The sequence below is a fragment of the Mya arenaria genome, chromosome 17 (genome assembly GCF_026914265.1).
Source record: "Mya arenaria isolate MELC-2E11 chromosome 17, ASM2691426v1".
Lineage (NCBI taxonomy): Eukaryota > Metazoa > Mollusca > Bivalvia > Myida > Myidae > Mya > Mya arenaria.
This window is the reverse complement of record NC_069138.1, coordinates 29,017,262-29,035,607: the sequence shown is the minus strand read 5'-3', so window position 1 is coordinate 29,035,607 and position 18,346 is coordinate 29,017,262. Positions and strand designations below refer to the sequence as shown.

General features: G+C 34.6%; 1 protein-coding gene across 1 annotated transcript in view; it reads right to left on the bottom strand.

Annotated features, from left to right (window-relative positions):
- Positions 1 to 952: 952 nt before the first annotated feature.
- LOC128223343 (carbohydrate sulfotransferase 11-like) overlaps positions 953 to 18,346 on the bottom strand; it is a 19,496-nt gene continuing 2,102 nt past the window's right edge. Inside the window, exons 2-5 of the mRNA XM_052932622.1 lie at positions 8,180 to 8,353; positions 5,028 to 5,062; positions 4,362 to 4,558; positions 953 to 1,895 (exon numbers count right to left, since the gene is read on the bottom strand). Coding sequence (XP_052788582.1) covers positions 953 to 1,895; positions 4,362 to 4,558; positions 5,028 to 5,062; positions 8,180 to 8,353 — 1,349 coding nt within the window. The remainder of the gene's footprint in view (positions 1,896 to 4,361; positions 4,559 to 5,027; positions 5,063 to 8,179; positions 8,354 to 18,346) is intronic.

The following is an 18,346-nucleotide window of genomic DNA, read 5'->3' as shown; positions in this document are numbered from 1 at the left end:
CCATGTGTGCCATTAATAAAGATTTAAGATGATAAAAGTAAATGATTCAAATCCATTTTGAGGCGGGCCCCAGGAATACAAATTGTAATATAACTTGTTTGAATTATTTTTGAAATTGTTCATATATATTGCTTCTAATACAATGTTTGACATGTATGTATCAGCTCGTCACATATATGGAGGAATAAAACATTTATTGTTTTTAATCTTCAAATTAAGATCAAAGGCTAATCTTCCGGCGGCGAGCAAGAAACCTATTGCGCTTAAAACTTATTAATCGAAAAAAATCACTAAATAATTGTCATTTTCATCTATTTACTTAATTTACTATTTCGACGTCTTCGCAACCGGAAGTACCACTACCGAAATACCATGGCGACCAATTCGTACAATGGACGGTCCTCAACCAGCGTACAAGACTACAAAGGATTATTTCGGCGATATTACTAAATCTATCATTTTATTCATTGCAAAACTCTGTATAAAGCCAAACCAAATATCTAAATAGCATCTTATGTTGTATAATTTGAAACCACGGTTTTCCAAAACGACACCTTCATTGTTCAAAAGTGTAAAAAAAAATGACGAGCAAATAAGCATGTTCAAAATATACTGTAGTTCTGTAGTATGTGCAACAATTAACAATGCATTCACATCACGCACAAATCAGGGTAATAGTATTACATAATATGACAATGGAAACCCAGTAGCCAAACGATAAGCAAAGGCCCTGTTAAAAGGCACAAGGCTATGGCTTAGCAGACACTTAAGGACATACCAACAACACGTACATAATCACTGACATACCATAACTAGAAACTAATTTTAGCAATAAAAGTGGGGGTCCCGCCTTTGAACAGTCATCGAAAAAGGAGTCATCGGCAATCAACATTTGTTTTAATATGTTCTGTATAACGCAGTATTAATCATTTTATTTGGAGACAAAAACACATCAAACATGGTTTCTATGAAGCCAGTCGGGATGTTTCTCATATTGATATAGCTCAAAGTCGTAGGAAAACATTGTCGTAAAATTTGCGATTAGAGTTGCAGGCAATGTTCTAAATGCTTCCTGCACGGAGTTCTTTCTCTGCAATTTCCACTTGTTTAGAGTATCTGTTTCGGCCTTCTTCCGTAGTTCAAAAATGATTTCTTTCAGTTTCTTCTTGTACGCGTCTTTATCTTGTAAGCCATCAAACTTCTTGTCTGGAAAGTGAACTTCATCTCCGATGTAGCCATTAAACTGAAATACTTTCCACAGCCGTCTGCTGACGTCAATAAAGCTGAAACATTCGTCTGCCATGTTGTTATACACATTTAGCTTGTCTTTGATATCAAGGTTATAGTCAACCAAAGAATTAACTTCTGTCAATACTCGGTCGCTATGTTTACGTTCACTAACCTTACCTAGCAACCATGCACTAGCGAGAATCAAACCCTCGTCCTTTGCAAAGGTTTCTGCTTTACCGATAATGTCAAATGGATATTTGCAAGGGTTGCAACTAAACACCGTCGGCTGAAAATGTTCATTCACACGTCTTTCGCTGTCAGTAAAATGTCTGTTGTTGACAATGTATTCTAGCAGTTCTGCAAAAGTGACGTCATTTCCGCATTTTAGTGACGTCGAAGTTACATTAGGTCGCAATGCTTTGGCAACTCCCTTGGCCCTGTGCCAGAAATCCGGCAAGAAATATTTATCTAAATAAGCAGACCAAATTCGCTCATATGGATCTCGTGTATACATGAATTTCAAAGCAGGGACTATATTGTTTTCATCTCCAGGGTTCCTTAGGTCTACTCTGACAACGGACGATAACTTATCATAATGGACGCTTATTCTGTCAATATCACTCGGAGCGTTTACCCCTGCATCTGAGTAGTCCTTCTCAATAAATCTGCAAAAAATACGATATTCCAGTTTAATATATACGCATGATAAATATGCAAGGAAAATACCATCGTCCGTATGACACTTCGTCTTGAAGACAATTACAGGGGATATTATCATAGGACGATTTTCTGGTGACCTGTATCACACCGAGTTAGGTGTTTAAACGCGTATCCACCGAGACCGCAGGTCGAGACGAATACGTGGTAACACACTGAACGAGATTTTGTTCACATCAGTGATTTTTCTTCGTCAGATTTTTTTTTCAAAAATCGATAATATATGTAAGTTATATAGGAAAAAAATATCAATATTCGTTTCCGATCCGAATCGACAATCCGATCCTAGGACACGCCGGCCTAAGCGTGTGCCATCGGGTTGGATGTTTCGATCTGGACCGGAAAAACACGATATATCTTATTCATTAAACCCCATGTCAACCGCAATAAGGTGCTGATTTAAAAATATGTATAAATACTTTAATTATTGTATATGAAAAAAAGGCAAAAAAAATATTAAAATAATAAAAATATAAATAAAAATAATAAAAATAATTACAAAATTCATGAAAATCTGTAAATATGCGCTCTCCTTATAAACTTATTTCAACTTTGATTTCACATCAAATGCGCCATGACATCAGTAAACAACGACACCCGCGTTTACGGTGAAATGTAACACAAACATGTGTTTAAAGTACAATTGTTAAAGCTAATGCACCAGCCAATTGTAACTACGACCCCCCCCCCCCCCCAGGTCCGGGGTATACCGGGGATAGCCGGGGAAATGGGCCGTGTTTTTACATTTCAGGGTGAATGCGGTGGTTTTGTCTTTGCGCCAAAAATAGCCGGGAATGGGCCTTCCTTTGAGTCCCTGGGGTGCGGGGGACATTTGGCGGGGATTTTACCAGCAGAACGGGGATTTTACACAGGCTTGGCTGGACTGAAAGTCAAAGTCCCCGCTATTCCCCGGACATGGGGGCGTGGTTACAATTCACTGGTGCATAAAGATATGCAAGATTATATGTTTTTTTGCATGGATCCCACCCTCGAGCAAGCTGCGTTACCGGCTACCACATGTGCTCTCTGGGCGATATTTCTATCCACACCGGGAATAAACTTAGATGTTAACTTATTTATTTTACAACGATGGTGAAACTAGTTATAACAATAATATATTTGTCACTCTCGTCGGCACGATGTTACACGTGAAGGTTGTCTTGTGTTGTTGGGGGATCGTAGAACCGGGAGGGAACCCACTTGTCCGGCTTAGACTTATATATATATACTTATAACCGTCTGTGTCCTTAGCGTAGCTCCAATGATAATTCATACCGAATAAAATAAATGCGATGCACTGATTCAACTATATGTTTAACAGTTCAGAAACAAAGTCCCCTATTTTTGTAAATGACTACACTGTATAATCAGTTAATTCATTTTAAGGTACAATGTAAACTCAATATTTGAAAAGAGATATACGTTCTCTTGTCGGTGCTTATGAGCTTAATTTATTAGCATCATGTGAGGTAAGGACGGTATCAAATGAATGGGTAAATTGTGCCTCAATGGCAATTTACAACACAGATTTGGCACATAAGCAGAGATTACCCGACCATCATGGAGACGCTTAATTGTTTGAAGTATAGATTGTGATATACGAACTAAATTAAATAGCCGGCCCGAATTTGCAAGCGGATAAATCTTGAGGTTTAGGGGAATTTTGTTTTGTTATTCATAATTCAAAAGCACGTTCTATTGCAAAGCGTCCTATTCTTTTCCTAAAATATATACAATGTCTGCACTTGCAGTCTTTATCAATATTGCTATTTAGAGATTAATTTTCGATTGACGTCACACGGGTAATCTTCAACCGTGCACGATTTTACTGTGATACTTGCTTAGTGCAGTATCAACGGTGCAAAATTTGTGAAATAAAATAAAATAAAAGTTAAGATAAAATATGCATGGAACTCGCTTGTTACAATAACTATGTGTTTTTTTGGAACAAAACACCATTTGAAAACAGTACAAACTACTAAGGCGGAAGTCTGAGGTTAATTCAATGTTTATGGCCTGACTTTTGGAAGGTCACTATAATATCAGAAGGTCTAAAGTGGTCTGTTCTAGTTATTAAATAGTTCCACACTAAAATATAAAGATTTGTTCTACATGGAAAGGCATCTTATTCTGTAAAACACGCATTTTTATTAGGACGACAGCACAGTTTAGAGTGGTTCTTTTTAAATATCTGCCATGTAAAAAGTCTTCTAAGCGGTTATACCCAGCAAGTCTTCAGCGGGACTTACAAAAAATAGTGACCGGTCACAATCGTGTTTTTTAGGGCCGCTAAACTTCATTTTGAAAATCATAATGTTTGAAGGCTTGCTGTCATGTATGTTAGTAAAGAAAGTCAGATATGATATAAACTGCAACCTTCTACCTGTAATATATATTTACCAGTGTTAACATACCGAAATATACGCTTCCAATAGGTGCATCCAACCTTTGGGACAACACAAAAGGCAATTGAATGGCGCGGGGACGCCCACATCTCACCGATTGAAAAGGCCTCTCGAATCTCTCGTCTATTGCGACACACATGTTGGACATGGCTAAGGCGGTGCTCGTTTTCACGTGCTACCTCTGTCAAGTTGGCAGCGTATAGTCTCTGAGAACATTTATATCACGTATATGAGTGTTTTCTTGCCAACTGTCGTTTGGGAGAACATTTTTCAAGGGGTACAATATGGGTTGAAGCAAAAATAAAAATTGAATATATTATTATGTTTAACTTATTTCATTTTAATGATCAAAAGAAACAAAAAGCATATGATTGTGCACAGATAACATATAAGCGATATTTTGGCGTTTTTTTAACTGCCACGCTGCTATTAGTTAAAAACCCATTGATGAAGTCTAAAGATATTTTATCTCTTTACTGAGGTTATAGAAAGTTGAAAATAAGTTTCAATAATAACTATATCGAATCAACATAATGGCTGATTTTGCAAGAACAGCAGTTTATCTAAATAAAAACAAATTAAACTGATTCGTCGCTGTAGATAAATCTTTACCGTAAATACACGAACTATTAACACTATACATTAACTTTTATAAATATATGATATAATACATACCTCTAGTTGGACACTGTTTAAAGCGGCCACATAACCTAAAAGAGAAGAAATGGTATTAAAAGGGAAAAAACGTGCTTTACTGGGACCTTCATTTTTTACTAGTAATTGAAGATAAATATACCCACTAACTACCATGGTACAAGGTGTTATGACCACCCTTCCATCTCAACTGGTTCGCTGTATCAACGAGGGTTTTAAGGAGTACTTAGATTATAAGGCGGTCAACAAAAACTCAAAACCAATATTCGCGTCATAGACTCGTTTGATACTGTTGACATAGTATACGGAGAAAAAGGACTATTTGATATGCAAGTGAGGTTGGGTTACATTCTCACTATAAACATAGCGTCATCTTACAATAGCACGTCATTTAATTCATCTTAACCAATAATATAAATATAAATAGTCTAAACATCAGAAAGGCTAATGCCGGATTGAATGTCGTTCAAGACAGACGAGTGACGTCGCTGAGTAGGAAAACAATGACCTAAATCATAGGCAATCGTGTGTCTGTGTATTTTGATTTAAATCAGAAAAGAGTAATTAAATCACAGAGGTATTTAGCACTCTAGAGATAAAATCATAAATTATATTATTTCAGTTAATTAAACGTAATAAAATGAAGAGTTATCAATCCCTTTGAAGTACTTTTATTCGACGTTTATTTAGATGGACTGCCTTTCGAGTGTTTATCAAATAAATTGAAAAATGAATTCAAGCAATAATGGCAAGCGTAAGACATTTCAAATTGTTTCAGTAATAATTCAAGTTCTCTTAATATATAGTAGTTTTTACATAACGCTCTTAGCTTTGCGATAGGCTGTTTGGGGTCCAATTTCAAATTTCTACACCTACTAAACTTCTGAACTTCTCATTTGGCGTAAAATGTCAAATCAAAATATTTTAAATGAAATTATAATATTTCAATTTATCCTATTATCAGTTTTTTGTGTTTGTAATTCATCCATAAACATATTTTCTTTGTTTTAAATAGCCTATATCGGCTCTCGCTTGACGACGTTTTACTGTCAACAATTTACCATTACTTAATGCATATCTTATAATTAAAATCAAAGCACTTACAGCACTTAAAGGATTTCGACATGCTACAACTTGTAAATATAGTCATGTAATGTCGAATTAGAAGGGAAAGTGAATGTATATTTCTCCGTTTGTCTAAGTAATTTAAGCTTAGCGTCTTTAGCATGTTGCAAATGCATATTTATAAGACACTGTTATAAATCTGGTCATTTTTACCATGTGTGACAGGTTTTGGGCAATAAAAGAATACATCAATACATACAGCGAATAAATAGAAAGTGGGTGATTTGATCCAGTGGAAATTTGCGCGAGGATCCTGTCATTGTAGAATGAAACATAAAACATAAACTTAATAAACATGTCCAACGTATTTTGTGGGATCCATTTAGTTTTGCGGTCATACTCAGGTAGAAGACAAAATACGAATCAGTCATGTTTGAAGTGTAGAGTAGATGTTAATTTGTTTTACAATTGCAGGACTATATTCACAAAACGTAGCAGGCCGAATGACTTTCAATGTTTTGAGCGCTTTAACTCTATATCGTTTTTGTATACGGCTGTTTACGGCTAAAGTCATATCAGAGTGTTCCAGCTGCATTCTTTTAACATCATAAATAGCCTATTTTAGCGATGATTTATGGGTAAAAAACTACGCAAATAAAACTTAATTGCGGTCCTGGTCTATGCACATTTAAAATGTTCATTAACATGTTTAACGTGTTTTTATTCCTACCTGAAACAAAGGTATGTTTCGAATCAGAAAACATGTTACCGTGGTGGACAGCGACTCTGACCAGTGATTCCTAGATATATCACTCTGAACCGGAATAACATCTATTATCTTCCATTTGGTATTTTACAAAATCCCCTTCAATACCATGCGCGATGATAGGACTTTAAGACTTTTGAATTTGTTTTTCTATGAAAAGCAAAACGCGACGAAAATCTCTAGGTACGAATTGTTTATGAACTATTTGACATAGTCCCGTTTAAAGAAAATTCGTTTTGAAAAATAAATGACAATTATGTTAAACTGTTTTATCGAGCATTATGAACCGATTTTCAATATTTTCATAATGCTGACAATACTTTTTTCGATACTAGTAAAAGGATGTCTTTAAAATAGCTTTTGTTAGGAAAACCAAATCATATTTCTTTTTCTGAATTTCATTTTTAACAATAGCCCAGTTTACTCAAGGTATTGTAATGCTCGAGAAATACTGAAGGAACGATCGATTGTAGCCTGGAATCCACCAGTAATCGGGTATTGACACCCGTGGATACGAACTTTCCTAGTTTTCAATCAGCCAGTGCTCAACTTGCCCCCGTGGGTACTGCATGTCAAACATACGCAACAATTGACCCCCCCCCCCCCCCGTTTGTGTGTTAAAACAGTTGAAACATAAACAAAATAAAGGAAGTTATCAAGTTTTTAAAATATTCTTGATTCTTAATTTGTTTTTAGAGTCAAACAAACACAACACGTACAGTTTAATGTTTTTGACGATACGGCATTTTCTTTTGCAACCTAACAGATTGACCGTTTTGACCACTGTTTTATTTTTTTCTTGGAATGAAACAATTTTAACGTTATTGTATGGAAACCAGTGATATAAGACTGCCGACAAAATATCAGATCGCAGTTTTTTTATAATTACGTTCGAAAATTGATGTTATATGGCTAATAGCGTTACTAACGCTTTAAGAAAAATGAGTTTTTTGACAGTTTTCCAAACAAGATCTGTTCTTTTTGTATGCTATCGTATATGACTTGATTTAAGGCATTGATACTGATTCTAAGAAAAAAAAAAAATAAAAGTCACTTCTTTCAACATGTGCGTGAACAAGAGTGTTATTAAATACAGGTAATTATGAATATATCATACGTTATTAATAACAGATTCAGTCTTATATCTAAAGTACCTTTTAACTCAAACAATTGTTTTTTTTATAGAAAATATTTATTTTGTCAACTTGCAATAAAAACGGTTCAAAATATGAATAATAAATACAAGGGGCGAGTTTATAATGTATGTTTTTAATAATGACGACGTTATTGTTCATTAAAATAAAAAAATAAAAAAAATATAAACATAAGTTATTTAACCTACGAAATTCAGGAAGCACTTGTTTTGTTGTCTTCGGTCGATAAAGCGTATCTGGCATCATGATGAACAACGTCAGACTGAAAAAGCCAACAAGTCCTATTCCAAGTGCTGCAGCTTTTCGAAACATCTGCGCAGCCATCCGTCTCATAAAGAGCGATTTTAGATCTCTATGTGTCTCTTTGGAGTGAAAAACATAAACACATATATTATAAAGTTCCAGTAGTGTTCACTTTTCACCTAATTCAATTAACATTCCAAATACGAAGGCTGCTGCTAGTACATTTGCTTTGTATTATTACTGTTCATGTGAATCAACATGCAATATTATTTTGTATACGTTTGTTAATTGCGATAATATTAGCATACAACTGCGCATAGAATTGTGCAGAGCGGCTGTCGATGGTCTTATGTATTTCTATTGCAAATGATGAGATTGGCTGCTGTCTAGACCACGTGACGTTTTAAGATTTAACCAATCCATTGTCGCCTTATGTATTTGGAAGAAATTAAAGAGTGATAACTTTATCGTTGTTAGCTTTTAAACGTGATCTATGTTTTGATGAGGTTATATATTTTATTCAAACAAGTACAGCTGACAAAGTTGTCTCAAATCCTATTTTAAAATATCGCAGATCACAAGAGTATGCTTAAAACTTTAAGAATAGAAAAGTTTAAAAAATAACAACAATGACGTTAACAACGTTGTTAACTACACAATTCTGACTGTTCAATACTAATATCTTGAAATCGAAGACAAATACTACAATAACTAGATCAACTAGATCAAGAAGCAGCAAAAAAGGTTTCTAATGATCGATCGACGTATATAATAAATTATAATTGACTTACCATTACATCCAAGAACTTTCATGATTATCAATTACTTACTATCGTGACTTTATATTCGTACAGAATTATGTCCAATCACTGTGTATTTATATAACCTATTAGTGCCTGGAAACACAGGAGATGTTAGGCCATGCACAATGTTCTGCTTGTTGTATATTCAGTATGTCTTTGAAATACAAATGCGATTAAATGAAGTTGTGTATGCGATTAAAAGAAGGTGGTTCTTTGAAATACAAGCGCAATTAAATGAAGGAACCAGACGCGCTAATTTTATAATAAAACTTTAAATCATTTAAAGCCCTGAAAAAGAAACTAAAGAAACAGTTATAGATGCGTATAATGTGGAAGATGAATTGGGTGTCGTGTTTACATAGAAAAAAAGCAGTTTATCTAAATTGAAAACCTATTTTCAATTAACACAGTCCGTGAAAAAATTATCAGTAACCTTGTCAGTATTTGTATTTGCATTTGTGACTAAATAAAACATAAAATGTGCCATTCAATGAAATTGCACTTATTGCATTTTCTTTTATGAATATTCTTAGTATAATAAATGGTATATATGCTGCTTTTAATTGATCACTCAGCATGTCCTTCTTCTGAAAGATGGTATACAGGCCTAGAAACAAATTTTAAAATTTAAACGACCTTATTGGTTTTCAATATTTCATCAATCATTGGCCATCCTCAGTGAAAGTAGAATAGTGATAGACATATTCTAAAGTATCTGGTTCATAAATAATAAATAAACCACTGTCCGATCCGCAATCGGTACCACAACAGGATTGAAACATGTCATGATTATTGGTATTTTTCATTTCCCTAGTGATAATATTAATATAATATATATGGACATTGTTTCAAACGTATAGTCTCTTTGAACAAGAACATAGAATCCAAAGTAATGACTTCAAAAGGTTTTTTCAAACATTTGAATGTTTATCAGGGGTTAGACAAGGAGCACGAGTGTCTCCTGTTCTGTTTTGTGTGTTTTTAAATGATATTGAATCATAAAGTGTGTAAAGAAAGTACAACTGATGGCTTATGGCTTTACCATGAATTATTCATACTTTTATATGCAGACAATGCAGTTATCTTTGTAGTTATCGTTGTAGATCTCGGAAGCGCTTTAAATGCTTTCCAAAATAATTTAATACTTAAAAGTATTTGATACCTGATAATAACAGTGTCGTTAATCACGCTGTTCACTTTTAAAAAGTTCCAAACAATAGGCCGAATTCGGATGAACCGCTTAGCATTATAACGCCATAATGGGCCATTCTATCAGTTTATTAAATGCTTATCCGCTGGTTAATAGTGATTTATCAGTGGAATAAACATGATATTTCACTGTTTCAAACAGTGAACAAAAATCATATTTTTATCTGTTTTGAAATTTCAGCCCATTCTAAGGTCCAGATCAAACATCAGCGCGCACAGGGCTGGGACACAATTCCAACAACGTCATTTCCCAAATGACGTTCTTTTCGCATACAATTTATATCCTTTCTACTCTTTGATAAAAAATAAAAATTATTTCAGTGTAATATCGCAAAATATTTCACCTCGTGAACACCAAAAGTAAATATTATCTTATTTTTGGGTCTTTCTTGGAGAAATATATCGCGAACTTACACCGAAACAAACAATTATCCTCTGTCTATTTTGTTGACTTATTAAATAACAAAAAAGCATTCTTAGTTTGGAGTTTTTAAGTGAAAATGTGTGAATTTAAAAGAAAAGGTCAAAAATATGAGTGATCTTCTTTTTCAAGAATGAGTCATTATTGCAATAATACCAGTAATAATTTATAAACTACATTTATACTGATCCAGAGCGGAAGTGACACATTTTGCACATAGTCGGTGTCTATAATTTGCACGATACGACCTGAATGACGTCCAATAATTTTAATTATGCATTGACAATTCATGGTGATACAGGATGATAACAGGCATACCCAACATTTTCCATTTTACATGTTGAATGATTTTATAAATTATTAATATGTTAGCGTACGATCACCAATAGCCAGCAGCCAGCATCACTGTGGTATAGTGTATACATTTGTATTGAATTAAGAAGAATTTAAGGATTCAAATTCGAATTATGAAAATTGTGGATGCCCGGCTTGGTATGTATTGAAATTGTGGTCAGAAAGCGAAAATATATTTTTGTACCTATGTTTTTTTTAATGAAACATGTGTTTTGTGGCCTGCTGTATTTCTAACAAGAGTTGAGACAACTTTTGGATATGTATGCGAAAAACTACAGAAACAAGCTCAGTAGCAAAACGTTTAAACATAAACCCGGTTTAATGGCACTGGGTAAACGCCAAAGACATAGAACATAAAAACGAAACATTGCAAACAAGAAACATGGAAGTACATCACACAACTCCACAAACAGCACATTGCATACATAATATTTATGAAAAAAACAGGTATGTTAATCAAGGATTTTTAGGTACCGCCTTAGAGCCTTACTAATATATGTCAAGGTTTGTGAACGTAACATCAAATGTTTAAAGGGGCTAAAAGGTGTCACGATGTCGTGAAGCACATTGTTAACTTTAACAAAGTTCTGAACAATCGGCCCATTATGAATTTACGTTTTAACTTCTGACCATATATATACTCATTACCATGAGTTGATTTGTTAAACCCCCGATTCGCCCCAGCTTCACTCCATTTTCCAGCCTTGAACAAATAATCGGCAGACTATATTTCTCAAAATCAAAGTGGCATGTAAAACTGTAAAATCTTACAATGAACAATGTGACCCTGAAATTATAATGTCGAGAATCGCCCAATCGTAGTATACCTCTGAAAGTATTTTCCTTTAAGCAACAAACGTATCAAGCACCCCCCCCCCCGCTTCAAACGTCCTAGTTTACTTCTCATTTCAATACAGGAGAAGAAGAGTAATTAAATGCACACAAAATGCACCATTTCGGAATATTGTTAAAATGTTAAAATTTTGGGTACCCCAACACCACGTGCCAATATTAAACCAAATAAATTTCGCTTTTTAGGGAGGGGCGCAAGTAAAAACCTAACGCCTCTAAGTTATACTCCCTCTCGCGTTAAATCCTAAACCCGCCCCTGACGACGATTGTGGACCAAAGGCTGTCGGACGCGTGGATCTAGAAATCCAACATTTAATCAAACATTTAACTAAAGGCGTATCCAAAAGACCAACTGCATGAAGTGTATGTAAATAAGCCGTTTGATAAACTAAATAGAGGTCCTTACAGATTACATTTGGTTTGGGCAGCCTGACCCTACCTACGAAATTGGCGTCGACCCTGATGGAGTTTTTTCAGTCCGTTGGTTAAAAATGTTCTTTTTATGTTTGTTTAAAAACCTTTGAAACTGAAAACTTGTTTACTAAAATATTAATTTTTACATTTTTTTCAATGATGTCGATGACGTTTACATTTAGCCTGATTAAAAATAAAGCCTGCCTGCCCTACCCGTGTTTTGACAAGACGTAACTCTAAAAACACAATTCAGTTTCTGGCCTAAGTACCAAAAGGATTAACGATCGAAATTCGCGACCCAGGAACAATTTCGCTATTTCGCTATTTGTACTTGCCTATTTGGCATTCAACTATGGCTGAGGTAGTGTTTATGATCTGCAAGATGCTGAGGATACTGAGAAACACCGACATTTTCTCGTAAAAGACACAGAAGTGATGTTGAGATGCATGTTGTTAGCCATAAGAAGAGTAAGTCTGTACCCGAGAGGGATGATACATATGAAACATCTCAAACTATTATTTCAGCTTGGAGATCACTCTGTGAGGAAACACCAAATCCTAAGGACAAACACAGCAAGTCTTCAGATCTCCCTTACCCATGAACACCTTTGCACAGTAGTCAGGTTTCATTCTTAAGTTTTTCGAAAATGTTTCTATCTTTAGTGGGAGTATAAATGACAGAATTGACAAACTAGAAAGCAGCTTAGAACCCAAAATAAGACATAAAGCGTCAAATCTGTTTGACAATAGAGTAAGCTCGGAAGTTTCAACACTTAAAGAGGGCTTGGATTCATAAATCTTGAGCGTGAAAGATGACAGTCGAAATGATGTTCTGACATTCGGAGATAAGATTGATGAAATTCTATCATAATCATCTGGGCCTAAGAAACGCAGTTTGAATATTGTTATTCGTGGGCTCAAGTACCGTGGTGGTGAAAACTTAACCGCAACAGTGAACTCTTTATTTACGGAAGGTTTAAGGTTGCATAACATACAATTAGTAAAATCATTGCGAAAGAAACTGACAGTTTTTCGCAGCCATGTCTAGTTCTTGCTACGATCCAGTCAGCGGAAGATAGGAATACTAAGTGCAAAATTTTAGCTGAAAGGTTAATGTGGCTTTGATAAAGTTTTTCTCCAGAGACTTCTCTGCGAAAGAAAGGGCTAAATAGAAATATGATAACTATGGTTAAAAGTCTTAGGACAATGGTTGTTACGTTAGGATGTTGGGCAATCAGGTTGACACGGAATGGCGAGACAGGAATGGGAGAGATGGGAACAAGAATAAAAATCATAGACAGGAAAGCTATCACATCTGGTGGCTGGAGGTAGAATACTAATGTTCGCTCGTATGGTGAGGAGTCTAGGGGCCTGCATTTCGCGAAAATGCCCTTGGTGGCCGTGTGACCAATATGGCAATAACAAAAATAATTTTTGAAATGGAGGACGTCAACAGCACAACTTTATGGTGGCAGGCGCTAGATCTCAACAGAACGCGAGGGGCTGAAGTGTCAACAAGAACAGCGATAATTATATGCTTAAAGAAAACTGCATAAACTTTTAAATTTTGACATTATTGGAATTGCAGAAACGCATCTTCTTGCTTTTGATAAAATATATGTACAAAATTATGCATGATTTGGAAAAATAGAAAAAAAACGTTTCTATAAATGCTAGGCTCAGGTGGTGTTCTATTTCTTTTTGAGCATGATCTCTTACTTGAATTTGAGATTACTGTTTTAGATGACAGTAATGAAGGTATTTTATGATTTATTATGAAGCACAAAACTGATAAATGCACAGTCTGTCCTTGTGTCTGTTATTTACCACCTGAAAATTCATCTTGATATACTTTAGTGAACAAATAAATTATGTTTTAGTAGAAAATCAGTATGAATTCTAAAATAAGGGAGTGATGATTTGTGGTGTTTTCAATAGTCGCTGTGGTAAAAATGATGACTTTATTGTTGGTGTTGATAATATCACTCAACGTAGTTGGTTTTAAATATAAAGCATATGGAGAGATCGTTTGATACAGTTTTTGGTTGATAGTAACATGTGCATACGCAATGGTCGTAATTTTAAAACAAATGATTTAACGTCTGTTAAAGGCTATTCAGTTGCAGACTACTATCCAGTCAATCATGAATCTCTTGATACTTTGAAAGATTTTAATGTGCAACATGTTTAAAATCTTATGTATAGCATACAAATAGATAAAGTGTTTGCAAACAATATTCTTGATCACTCTGTAATTTCATAGAATATAGATGAAACTATTTCAAATTATACTTAACCTGACTCAATTGTTTGAAAAAGGTTTAATAAGTTCGATTTAAAATAAATTCCAGATGATTTTATATTAGACAGCAATACTATTGAACAAGTGAATGTTTTTGTCACAACTATTGAACAAGGTAGGCGGGTGCACTCTGAGTAAGATATTGTTTATGAGAGATTGTGTTATATCATTAAAACAAATATGTATGATACGATTCCATATAGAATTGTAAACACTAGTAATTGTAGAAATCATAATAGTACAATTAAACCTTGGTTGTGTGAAGAGCTAACAGTAATTTTGAAAGTATTGCAATTAGCTGAAAAGAATTTGTTGTCAAGCAATTGCAGAACAGAAAAGCAGAAGCTCAGACATTTTATGTAACATTAAAAGAAAATTACAGAGATGAAAACTTTTGTATTAGTATAAAACACATTGTTGAATAATGCGACTAAGAATGGCAAACTTTTCTTGAATTTTTTTAGAAAATTTGGCGTCGCTGCTGAACGTTCTAAGCCAATACCAATGCCAACTGTATACTGAAAGTTGTTTAGGTGGTTATAGACGCGAAAGCTGGTAAAGCTGTGGGTAGTGACCTTATTCGTTCTAAGGTATTAAAAAATGATGCTTCTTGATTGATGTTTCATGGTCTATTTAATGTGTGTTTCCAAACAGTACAAATTCCATCTACATGCTCAAAAAGCATTATAAATCCAATATCTAAGTCAGGCAATAGGGACCCGCGTGAACCACTGTATTACAGAGGAATTCCTTTAGCATGTATGATATATTGTAGTATACTAAAACAATAGAATTGTAAAGTGGTCAGAACAGATAAATCCCATTGTGGATGAGCAGAACGGTTTTAGGCAACAGAGAAGCATCGTTGATCATCTTTCTAGTTTGACAAATATAATAGATACTCGTAAGAAATTAAAATGATCTACATTCTGTGCTTTCATTGATTTTCAAAAAGCGTTCGACTCTATCAACAGAGATCTACTGTGGCATAAACTTTCGGGCATCCGTATGTCTGCAAAAATGATATCTGCTATGATTTTTTTATATACAAATACTTATTCATGTGTCCGTTTCAATAGCTTTTTCACTGACTGATTTACAGTAAAATCTAGACTCCGGCAGGGTTGTTCGCTTTCTACGATTGTGTTTAATATCTATATCAATGGTTTGGCTATGTTAGTAAAGAGCTGTAATGTGTTGAGATAGGATCAGAAAATGTGTCAATACTGTTTATGCTGACGATATTGTGTTACTTGCTGCATCTGTATGGAGGAAATTCGTTGCCAAAAGTCCAGACGTGTAATTCCCACAATGTGCTTCTTAATCATACTAAATATCTCTTACATTTGTCAATGTAGACGTGCTATTTGTTGTTTCTATTCGTCAGTTTTTCCGTATTGATTTGTCATTTGTCATTATAGTAGTCAAAATGTATATTTTTCAGATCGACCCTGTATAAACTCACTAAAACATAGATCGTATAACTTGCCTTTAACAATATGATGATGTAATCTAGAAAGCCGAATCATGCATATGTAAAACTGCAATCCTACAGTCGACACTCGCATTCGTAAAAATGAACATTTGCAGTCCAACAAGTCCAGGTTTACAAAAGTCAATTGACAAGTTCAGAATTATAAGGATAGACGATTTCGCCTATACCTTATATGGTAAATGTCACCGGAAGAAACGAAGAAACGGAGCTAACGAATCAGATTTACTTTCGTTTATTTCCGTCGAATCAAGCAAGAGAGATAACATCTTCGCCTACCTCCTGTAAAATCCCGGTTGTAAGTCCGAGTACTCTCTCTTTATTTCACAATAAAAACTAAAATTAACTTCGTCTTTTATTTTATTTTGACGATCAATGTTCCTAAATGGGTTATAAATCACCATATTATTTAGTCAATTGCAGTTGGGTGTATCTGATCTGGGCTCACGGATCCAGATTTATACTGCCACTGTTAGTTGTTGTTTTTTTACTTATATACCCAAGCAAGCAAAAGTTGTTCATTTATTTTATTTACAAGTGGACCATGGGTGGGTCGTTCAGTGGGGGGGGGGGCTGTAGGGCCTGTGTCCCCCCACCCCCAGTTGGCCCGCAAGTAAACTTAAAGGGTTTTTTTTGTCAATATTTCTCAGAAAAAAATACTTAATTACGCCGTAATGCATCAATTCAGATTAAGAATATTTAAAATATTCTAGGGGCAGTACCCCTAAACCCCACTTCCCACATTTTAAACATATTAATGTCATGCCCACTCGAGGGATCATGTCCAAAAAGTTGTGCCCCTAAGTAACGCCCCTCTAACGTAAGTCCCTGTTCAAAACCTGCTCAAGCAAACCCACGAAACTTTTGATGGACATCATAATGATATCCACCTTGTTTTCTCTGATGTTATACATTTACTATCTTAATAAGCATGTATGGTGTAAACGTGTAATTTCAAAACATCATTGAAACAAAATATCAATGTGGATGGAAGAACAACCCTCCAACCCACTTGTGTTCCCCAGTTATGAATTAACAATCAAGTGGGGGATTTAAAGAACATGAAAAAATAGATATCGTGAGTCTTAGATTAGAAAAACAAACGCGCGATTTGTCCCCTCCAAAAGGGCTAGGTCCGCTTCACCTAAATGTGAAAAAACCCTGACTGTTGAGTGTGGGTGGGGTATAAAAGGTAGCAGCAAGTAATACTTGTTTATTGGCAATAAATTGACTTCATCATTAAAATACTTTATTAATTACCTATAGAATAATATTCGTTACAGTATAATGTACGAGTTATATGAAGTTGTAATCTAAGTGTATTTTATCCATACAGTTCCAGCTACCAGGTAAGAAACCTCTAGGGCATCTTAGTGAATAATTTCAACTTAATGAAAATTTAGATTTTTTTCTTCGTAAATTTTAAATTATTTTAAATTACTTGCAATCTTAAACATAGGAAAAAGGAAAGAAAGTGTCCTATAATGGTATAATTTAAAATAGTGTTTATAGTAATTTAAAGCTGCACTCTCACAGATTGACAGTTTTGACAACCTTTTTTTATCCCAGACTCGGCTTATTTTGACAGCAATGCTTTCTATACAAATAATAATATTACTTACACTAAAATAGATCTAAATTGTTTGGAAAACTGCCGACATTTTTCATTTTTCTTAAAACGTTACTGTAGCATCACTTTTAGCCATAAAACATCAATTTGCGAACGTAAAACTGAAAAACTGTATCTGATCTTTTGTCAGCAGTCGTATACCACTGGTATCCAGACATTTACTCAAAAATTGGCTAATTCCAAAACAAAAAATAAAAATAGTTGTCAACACGGTCAATCTGTGAGAGTGCAGCTTTAAAAGAAAAATAAGACAATGAGACTTTTCATTCTTGAAGTATAATTTAATGCTAATGACTTACATTTTGTTGTGTTTAAGTCAAGTATCATTTTGCATACATCTCATTTCATGTCATATGTGCGTATTAATTACTATTATATAGACAAAAACATGTTGTAATATCATATATTATTTTATTCGACATGGAATAATTTATAATCCATCCTGTTTCCAAATCATAGTCCATATGATTCGTAATGTCCATAATAACGTTCGCAATGTCCATGGTCCAAAGTATCCATAATTGGTTTAAATAGAGCCGAGTGATAGCGGAAATTTCCGAAAGACGTAAGGAGGAGTTAAGACATGATTAAGGCGGAGTTAAGACATGGTTAAGGCAGAGCTATCTCTAAATAAA